Source organism: Belonocnema kinseyi, chromosome 2, assembly GCF_010883055.1.
Source record: "Belonocnema kinseyi isolate 2016_QV_RU_SX_M_011 chromosome 2, B_treatae_v1, whole genome shotgun sequence".
Classification (NCBI taxonomy): Eukaryota; Metazoa; Arthropoda; class Insecta; order Hymenoptera; family Cynipidae; genus Belonocnema; species Belonocnema kinseyi.
In genome coordinates, this window is record NC_046658.1 from 112,864,686 (window position 1) to 112,875,352 (window position 10,667).

At 26.6% G+C, this 10,667-nt stretch overlaps 1 protein-coding gene and 1 non-coding gene across 2 annotated transcripts in view; both read left to right on the forward strand.

Moving 5' to 3' along the window:
* Positions 1-762: 762 nt before the first annotated feature.
* The window catches only part of LOC117182945 (dynein heavy chain 7, axonemal), a 51,054-nt gene continuing 41,149 nt past the window's right edge, over positions 763-10,667 (forward strand). Inside the window, exons 1-4 of the mRNA XM_033376062.1 lie at positions 763-1,338; positions 3,177-3,328; positions 3,405-3,558; positions 5,589-5,738. Of these exons, the coding sequence (XP_033231953.1) occupies positions 763-1,338; positions 3,177-3,328; positions 3,405-3,558; positions 5,589-5,738 (1,032 nt within the window). The remainder of the gene's footprint in view (positions 1,339-3,176; positions 3,329-3,404; positions 3,559-5,588; positions 5,739-10,667) is intronic.
* On the forward strand, positions 4,528-4,601 carry Trnai-aau. Its single transcript has one exon. It is a non-coding gene; the product is annotated as a tRNA-Ile (tRNA).

Genomic DNA, 10,667 nt, shown 5'->3' on the forward strand with positions numbered 1-10,667 from the left:
ACCAAATAGATTAATGTTCTAGTAAGACAAGCTGAATCCTCAACATAATCAGATTAATTTTCTACAAAAATACTTGAATGTCCAACAAAAAAAGATGAGAATTTGTCACTAAATAGATATATTTTTTAAACGGAAAAGCTGAATTGTGAATCAGGAGAGAAAAGAAATCACTAAATGTTGAATTTTCAAACCAAAAAGACCATTTTTCTACAAAACAGTTATTTTTTAATCAAACAGAATTCTTCAGAAAAATATAAATTGATATTATTTTATTAAAAAAAGAATTTAATCTGAAATCAATCAATCACAGTTGAATCGAAGCAAAAAAGACGAATTTTCAATAAAATAGCTAAATCAACTCAAAGATATTAATTTTTTGCTCCATAAACCTCTCTTGATAGGAGCTATACAAAAAACACAAAATAACTTTAAACCAACTAAAATTAAAATTCCAGGTTACTGCAAAAATCGTAAAAAGGGTAAGTTACAAATTACTTTTAAAAATTGTAACAAAGTTCCCCTAAAAGTTCTAAATATCGTAACTTTTAAGAAACCTAGTTACTTTTAACAAGTTACTACACAAAAATCATAAATAGTGATAACTCAAAATGTTATGTTATTTTAATTTAATAAAACTAATTTCTAATTCTAAGAAGAAAGGACCAGGAACTGATAATAGGGAATATTTCTAAGAAAATAAAATAAAAATATCATACAATTTACCTAAACCACCTAATTATAAATATCTTTTTATTTCTAGATATGTATTTTGATTGCATGGAAAGGGAAAGGCGACAGTCTCTAAAAGTGTTTAGAGCTCCCAAAAGACTTTCACAGGAATCGATAAAGTTGCCAAATATAATCGATACGAAAGTAGAACCACTTTTCAAATTTCCTGATGAATTATCTAATGTTCCGTCTTGCAAAAAATTCAAATCGAAAAATAAAAGCTCCGCACTTTTTAAAAAAGGAGACAAAAAGGTTTCGTCAAAAAAATCATATACGGAACAGCGACTGAGAAGAGAGGAAGTTCGAAGATACTTAATTGAATTGATCGTAAGACCAGAACTATCTGAAGATGGAATTAATAAAGGAGATAAAGATATTAATAAATACTACTATTATATTCAAAACGGAATCGATACCATTCACGTTACTCCCCTGGAAAAGAAAATAATAGCGAATATTATGATTTTAATTCCCAAAGAATTTCGTCACAGATTTTTCGAATTCGTGAATGATTTATTAAAGGAAGTCGAAAATGAATTTATTGTTACAATGAAGAAGTCGATTATTGAATTTGCAATGATAAATCCACAGGAAAGTGATATTTCTGAGGTTTTGATATAATTTTATTATAAAAATAACTTAATATGTTTAATTTGTTATAAAATTATTTTTAATCGTAATTATTGAATCCGTTTCATATCAGGTAGGTTCTACAAATATGTTTGTTTTTTTAGAAGAAATTAGGGGCGTTGAAAATAAGAAATAGGGTGATTCTGCACGAAAATGGGGAATAAATTCTTTTAAATAACGTTAATTTAGATACCATATTGAATTTAATATGAAACGCTTTGAATTCCTAAGACTTCAAGACGAGATACATCGCATTTTCATCGAAATACAGTGAAACTCTTCTATAGCGCCGATTTTGAGGTTGACGGTAAGTGAGAACTAACTCATTATAGCCTGCTCCGCTCTTGTTTGTTCACGGCTGAGTGCTCGCCTGAGTGACAATCATAGACCCCGCGCACCCTGCGTAGCTCCTGTTAAACCTACTTGCGGCGCGGCGTCAATTCTTGGAAGGGCTATAAAAAGGAGGGCTATTGAAGGGCTTCACTGCAGTTGAATTTTTAACCAAAAATGATAACTTTTTTACCGTCAAAAATGAATCTTCATTCCCAAAGGAGGCATGTTAAAAAAAACCGTTCAAATTTCTAACTAAAAAGATGAATTTTTAAAAATATAGATGCATTTTCAACAAAGAACGAATTATTTAGAAGCCAATCGAATTTTCACTAAAAAAGTTAATATTTAACTAAAAAAGGATTTAATTAAAGATTTGAAGGATTGAAGGTTTCCGTCTTTTAAAAATGTTGCTTCCTATAATGTTAAATCTGCTAACATATTTTAAACCTGAAATTTTATTTATGTAAAATTGTTTCAAGTTTGAATATTTTTAAAAGTTCTTATTTTTTGTAAATAGAATGTTTGCAAATCTGAAACAATTTCAACATTTCTTCTGTTCGAATATTTTTCATTTTAAGCGCTTCTAATTTGAAATTTACCAGGTTTGCAGGTTCAATTTGAATTTATTCAAATTTAGATATTTACAATTTCTCTTGCTCTTTTGTGATGTCTTGCATCATTTACAAAAAAAAAATAAAAATTACATTTTCAACTTATCAGAGACTTTCTTAATTATCAGATTTTTTTAATATTGGAAAAAAGGTGGTGGTTAGCAGAAAATCTTCTTTATTCTTTTCTTCAAATTTTGAAAACATGAAAACTTGGTTTTCTGTAAAACCCACCTTTTCTTCTTTACAATACTTTTTTTAGTTTCTGTTCATATAAGGAAGGCATTCTAAGCCGAAAGATTTTTTTCCTAAAAATATAATTAAAAATTTTGTTTGTAAAGGATACAAGATATCAAAAAGTAGCATCGGAAATTTTTTGAGGAAATTTTCTAGGTGTGCAACCTTTTACATTGAAATTTTTAGTATTTTCTGTTGTATCCGAGAAAAATGAAAAAATTCCATTTTATGAAAAAAATTATCCCGGTGACAAAAAAAATTGTATCTCGTTTAAAACATACAGAATGTCTTCCTTATAGAAGACCAAATAAAAAAAAAACATAACTGCACGGTTTTCTGTGAAAATCGACTTTTCCTATTTTTTCAAATTTTCTGATATATTTCAAAAAAGGACGGTAAAATACACGAGAATCCGAAAAGAAAATAAGACCGTTTCAATTATATACAAAACTATAGAATGTTAAGAAAGAATGTGTATTTTTTCTTAAACAGACGTCAAAATTCAAATATTCGTAAGTTCGTGGAATTTTTTTTTCTAAATCGGAAAAATAAGTGTCGCTTAATTTCCTCTGAAAAACAACTTAAAATGTAGAATCTGCCTTATTTCAAATGGATTCGATCTGACATTCTTGAATCCAGGCAAGTCTAACAAAAGAAAAAGCCGAGATAAAAAAATTTTTGTGTCGCAATATGAAACTTTTTCGAGAGAACCAAGTTAAGATGTATAAAAATTTGCATTTGATAAATCCGTCTATGCGACAGACTCTCGATAGCTGGAGTCGCAATTATCGGTATGCTCTTCTCAGCAATTCGAAAGAATATTTAATGCCTTGGAGCAATCTTTTATCTTTTTCTTTCTTTTTATAGAAATTTCCGCTTGATAGATCTGGAGGAAATCGCGAAGCACACTCAGAGTTGGAATTTATTGGATTTTCAAAAAATAATCGTCCATCAAATCAACGCTGCGAGAAGAAAGCTTGCAACAACCTGGTTCAGTGGGATTCAAAATATTTTCTTTATGGTATTTAGAAATTGTATTGCTAACATTGTGATCAATTTCCTATCAGCGATTTTTTAATTAAAAAAAATAGATTTTCTATGATTCTGAGAATCTAATTAATGTTAACGATGATGACGTTTCAAATAAAAAACATTTTTTTATAATGAAAATGTTTTGAAATTTACGAAATACTTTTGTTTAAACTATATATTTCTTGCAATTGAATTTTTCCGTACTATGTTTTCTTATCAATTTTTTTTAAATGGTTAAATTTTAGTTTAACCATGGCTTATATTTTTGTGGAAACATTTCCTATAGATCGCTTGCATTCAATTATGAAAATAAGTAAATAATAAAGTAAAAATAAGTAGATAGTTGTCTAGAAGGTTATCCCTGAAAACCGAAGCCATCATTTACTATAAAAATTCGTAAGAATCGATAGTAAGAAGAAATTCAATTGTAAACAACATTTTAAAAATCAATGCTCTTTCTATTTTTAAATTTTTCATACAAAATAATGCTTTTATTTGAAATTGCATCATTAACACTATTTTGATTCTTAAAATCATTGAAAAAAAACTTTTTTTTCGTAAATCGGATTTTTGGGTCGACTTAACTGTTTTCAAATTTAAAATCTTTAAGACTTGAAAAAAATTTATTTTGATGATCTTCAAATTAAAATTTATTAGAACTTTAATGGCTTCAATTTCAAATACTTAAATTTGTCATGATTCAATATTTAAAATAGTTTAGTTTGAAATTAAAAAATAACGATTATCTCAAACTTTTAATCATTGGAATTATAATGAATTAATTCTCTTCCATCAAATTTAATTCAGTTTATTCTCTATGTATACTTTTATTAAATTTTGAAATTGACGCTAGCGATTTGAGTTGTATACGATTGTTTTTTAAAGTTTTTTTTATTAAATTATGTAGAAAAACTTTGGTGACAAAATGACTCGTGAAATATTTAACGTGAAAATATCTGGCCCATTAGCTCAGTTGGTTAGAGCGTCGTGCTAATAACGCGAAGGCCGCGGGTTCGATCCCCCCATGGGCCAAGTTTTTTTTTATTTGAAACCGTTTTCAGTAGGATGTTTCTAGATTCACCCAGTTTGGTGAGTATTGACGAAATATTTTCGATTAAAAAATGTAAATATTTTGATAATTTATCTGTAAAAAATTATTTTTAAGGCAGACACATTTGCTTTTTATAGAAAGATCGTATTATTAAAATTATAGAGAAAAAATTCATTTGACGCCTCTTAGAAAAAAATTTAATTATACTTTAAAGAATCGCAATTTTACTAATAATGATGGTATTGTTCAAGAGAGAAAAGGTTATTACTTGTAAACAACATTTAAAAATTGCGAAAATTGTTCATTTAAAAAATTTTATTTCCTGGTAAACTTACATATTCTCTGTCAAATTTGGAGACTTTTAGCGGTTAAATAATGACAAAATATGACTAAATGTTTATCACAAAATTTTGATATATTTTTTTAAATTATTTCAGCCACTAAAATGAAAGAAATGTTTGCATTGAAGACATTATCCATCATTCATCAAAATCACATAATTAAAAAAATCTATGTACAACGATGTAAGAAAATATTGGACAGGAATTAAAATATTTATATAAAATAAAAAATGTTATATATTCTAAACTTTGTTCATAAACATTAATCTTTCTCTGCTGACAGCACAAAACAAAATTTGTTTCCAAGATTTTGTCTTCGATAAATTTATTAAGTTCTAAACATTCTATTTTTTAATTATTTAATATTGATGTTAAAAATTGCATTCACTCAAAATTCTTCTTCTAAATAAAACAAAAAAAAGTTCAATTAAGTAACTGGGTCTTGTCTTAAGACAAAGAGCTCTTGTTTCAATCCAAAAATTATTCTTACGTTCTTCTTTTAAGACAAAAAGTGGGCTTAAATCTAGCATTAAGACTAAAGAGGTCTAAATTAGGATGTAACTAAAAGAAGACTTTTTTCTTCGTATGTTATGTACTCTAATCCTAAATATACTGTTTGTCATATAGAATAACAAAAGAAATCTCGTGCCAAGTCCTGTGGAAGAAAAGTTGTTTAAAAGATTTTACGACTGTGTGGGAAAGCTCATGGAGTTTCAGCTTTTATCCGCCTGCAAGCATACGCTTAAGGACTTTATGGGATATATTTGTGAGACAGATGTAAGCCTGTATAACAAGTTTTTATTACCTTCTGTGACTTTCGCAATTAAAACTTCACTTTTTAGTATTCTATAACTTAATCTATTTTACTTCAACTGTGAACAAATGGACAATCTTTAAAATCAGTTAAAAATAAAAAATTGCGGAACTTTCTATATTCGTGCAATGTAATAAAATAAGGTTTATTCTATTTAATCATGCTTTTAAGGGACGAAAATCACTGAAGTTTTATTGTAAGGCAGGTTAATACTCTCTTAAATTTGAATCAGTGAGAGTTAAAATTGCCCTTATGAATTGTGAAAATCGAAACTGGTCATAAACTACGTTTTCTGACTCCCTAAATAGCATATCCAAAATTTAAAAAAATTCTTTTTTTGAAACGTGCCAGAAAATTTTGAAAAAGTTTTGAAATTAAAAAAATAGTGGCGGTTTTTATGAAAATATTAAAAGTAGATTTCCTCGAAAAACCCACACTCATATTTTCCCCTAATTTTTGGTTGAATTAGAAATAAGTATTTTTAACAAACAAGTTCATTTACAACCGAGTAGTTTAATTCTCTACCGAAATTGTTGAATTCTAATTCGAACCAGATTTTTTCAAAGAAAAAGATTGATTTTCGACGAAAAAAGAGGAATTTTTGACCAAATACATCAATCTTCACTTAGAAAAGATCAATTTTTAATAAAAATATCAATTTTCAGCCAAAAATAAAATAGTTACATTGTTGGTTAAAAGAATAAATCCCCAGTGAATAAAATGGTGACAAAATAGTTAAATTTTCAAACAAAGTGATGGATTTTGAACTAAAATCATGAATTTTAAAAAAAGGATTATTCAACAAAAGAACTTAACCTAAAAGATGATTTTTTAACACGGAAGATGAATTTTATAAAAACGGATAGTTGACATTTAAATCACAGAGGTTCATTTTGAAAAAATATAAATATTCAACCAACTAGTTCAACTTAGAACCAAGTAGTTAAATTTTCAACTAAAAAAGATAATTTTTCAAAGAAATAGTTAAGGGTTTAATCAAAATAATGAATTTTCCAGCAAGAAGATTAATTTGTTCTACAAAAAACACGAATACTCAACAAAATACATTGATTTTCTAAAAAATTGTTATATTTTAAAGCCAACACGACGAATTATCTGCAAAACGGTTGAATTTTGAACACGAAAATATGATTTTTTAAGAAAAAGTTCATTTTTTACGAAATACTTAAACTTTCATAAAATAGTTAAAATTTATTCAGAAAATCTAATCTTCAATGGAATACTTGAATGCTATACCAAATTGTTTAATCTTGAACCAAACAAGATTAATATGGACCCAAACAGTTGCATTTTTAACCAAAAAGGATGAATTCTCACCGTAGAAGATTCATTTTCGAACTAAAAAGACGAATTTTTAACAAAATACATATATTTCCAATTAGAAAATATAAATTTTTAATACAAAATATCAGTTTTCCACCAAATATGACATAGTTACATTGTTAGATAAAAAAATAAATTCTAGAAAAACAAAACAATCTTTAACAAAATAGTTACATCTTCAACCAAACAGATAAATGTTTAACTAAAGAGATTAATCCAAAAGATGATTTTTTTTGCACGGAATTTAAATTTTATGAAAATGAAAAGGTTAAATTTTTCAATCAAGGGGGTAAATTAAAAGAAATTTGCAGTTTAAAGAATCAAGTTTAACTTTCAACCAAGCAGTTCAATTTTTAACTGAAAAGGTTAATTTTCGACCAAAATATTAAATTTTAAAGCTACCAGAACGAATTATTATCTACAAATGATTGAATTTTCAGCAAGAAAATATGATTTCTTTACAGAAAATTGAATTTTTATCTAACAGTTAAATTTTCATAAAAGTAGTTAATTTTTTTACAAAAAGTTAATTCTAAGCCAAATAGTTTTATTTTCTGCTAAATTGTTAAATGCTCGCAAAACCGAATTAATTTAGACCCAAATAGTTACATTTTTATTTTTAAAAACTTGATTTTTCATACAAAAAGATTAATTTCCTACGAAAGAAGGCAATTTTGGTAATAAAATACATGAATATTCATCTATAAATGATTAATTTTCAATAAAAAATATAAATTTTAAACAAAAATGGACCATTTACGTTGCAAGTAAAAATAATTAATTCGTATTTTCAACAAAATAGTTACATTTTTAATAAAAGAGATAGCTTTTCAACTGAAATGATTAATCTTGGAAAAGACAATTTTCAATGAAAAAGATAAACCCAAAAGATGATTTTTTAGCCAACATGATTAATTTTTTGAAAATGGTATTAGATGAATTTTGAATTCCGAATCATACATATAATAGTAGACTTTTCAACTTAAAGTAGCTGACTTTTCTCGTTAGGTTCTATTAATTTAGTTCGCATTTAAGCGAAAAAACGAGAAAAATGGAAGAAAAGGGTATGTTTTTTACAAACAGAGAAAAAAAAGAATTTAAACAAATTTATTATCAGGAAACGTACTAAATGTTATCTAAATTCGTTACTTTACTTTCAATGACATTTCCACCCATCCTCTGTTATTAATATTAGTTTTTAGCGTGCCCCCCTCTCCCCAGAATTGTTAACGTAATTTATGAATGGTCCCTTATCTTATCCTTTTTCGCATCTGTCATTGTTTGCGAGAAAAATGAAAAAATTCGATTTTATGAAAAAGCAATTCTCCTGTCAAGAAAAGTTATTTAAGCCTGCACAAAACTCACAAGATATCTTATATTTGAGTAATTTAAAAATTTTAGAAATTTTCTGGCGCATTTCAAAAGAAGACTGTAAACCTGCCTAATTTTTAATGGATTCGGACAAGGGTTTTGCTGCAATTGTTTAAATAATTGAATACATTTTAATTAATGCCAAAGGTTAGTAGTTTTAATGTTTTTAGGACAAAAACTATATTAAACGTCCAAAAAATGTTTACACAGAATAATTGTTCCTTTTTTTCATCAGTTGTGTCCCACCCACAAACAAACATTTTCTTGACCGAAAAATGGCTTGATATTATTTAACCCTACTATCATTATCTTAGGGTGAAATGGTTCTGCCACATCTTTCATGGAAAATCAGTTTTAAAACTTTCGTAAAAAAATCCATCTTATACTTTAAAATGTATGACAAAATTAATTTTACACCAAAAAAATGTGGAATCAAAATCAATTTTCAATGAAAAATGGAACAGTTATATTTTCAGCTAAGAAAATTAATTCACAACAACAAAAAGTGATTTTTTCAGCAAAATAGTTCATGATGAAGCTTCAGCAAATAAAATGAATTTTTAACAAGAGAGTTCAACGTTCAAACAAAGAGTTGAATTATTAACTAAAATGTTGCTTATTTATCCGAGAAGATTATTTAATTATTTAAAAATATGAATGTTTAACTAAATACACGAATTATTAACCAGCTGTTTAAATTTTCAACTAAAAAATACGAATTTTGAACCAAAAATGGTATAGTTAGACTTTTAACCAAATGGATGAATCTTCAATAACATATTGTAAGTTTCAAGAAAGTAGTTTAACTTTCAAATAAATAGTTTAATTTTCAAGTAAAATAATGAATCCTTAACCAAGAAAAAAATACATTTTTTACAAAGTAGTTCAACTCGAAATCATGTAATTCATTTTTGAATGAAAGAAATTATTTCTTAGTAAAATATTTAATAGTTAATATGTCAAAAAAATATTAATTTGAAATCAAAAATAGTTGAAATCATCCAAAAAAGAAAATTTTACAACAAAATAGTTGAATCCACAACAAAAACAGATCTATCTCAACCAAGCAGTTGCATTTTTTACCAAAAAGAATGAATTTTAAATTAGGAAGAGTATTTTTCTACCAAAAATGACGAATTTTCTATAAAATACATGAATTTCCAACAACAATAAAAGTTTAACAAAATAGTTCATGATGAGTCTTCAACAAAAAAATTTTATTTTTAAGAAAAGAGTGTTCAACCAAAGAGTTGAAAATTCAACCGAAATCTTCATTTTTAAACTCAGAAGATTATTTTTCTACAAAAAATATGAATTATTAACAAAATACATGAATTTGTAACCAAGGATTTAAATTTTATTAATTAAAAAATCTGAATTTTGAACCAAAAGTGGAAAAGTAAAATTTTCAGTTAAAAAAAAAATTTTTCAACTAAAAGAGAATGAATTTTCAACGAAATAGTTAATTTTTTTAACCAAAAAGATGAATCTTCTATTTGAAAGATTAAGTTTGAATAAAGTAGTTTAACTTTCAACAAAATAGTTCAATTTTCAACCAAATAGTAGAATTTTCAATCGAGTAAGATAAATATTGAAAGGTAAATATTATGGTAGACGTTTCAACCAAAAAATGTGAACTTTAACCAAGAATAGTTGAATTCTCTTAGTGGGTTCTATTCGCAATTTAATTCAGTTTAAATTTAGCGAAAAAAGCGAAAAAGATGTAAGTTTCTGAAGAAACAGGGAAAAAATAAGAATTCTTTTAAAAAGAGAGAACATATTTTATGGACGGCCCCGAATTTATTGAGTTAATCTACCGTCAAAGCTAATCTTTGAATTATGTGAATATTCTCAAATGAAAAAAAAATGTCTAAAGAATTTAATTAAGAGTATTCTCCGGTAATGTGCGTGGTGTAAGAAGTCTGTACTGAAATGCCCTAAGTTTACCCAAAATACCATAAGTAAAAATTGTAAGGCCTATGCAAAATGGCTAAAAAGTATTTTCGCATTTGTTTCTCTTATGGATTAACATACATTAAGTAATATGTTAAAATTTGAAACTTTGCAAAAACATGGTAAAAAAGGGGGAGGGTCGGTAAGGCCGGTTTTTGGCCTAATTTATTTTTGGACCAAAAAATCTGAAAAAATCATGGTAGTATCTTATAAGTATCCCGAGT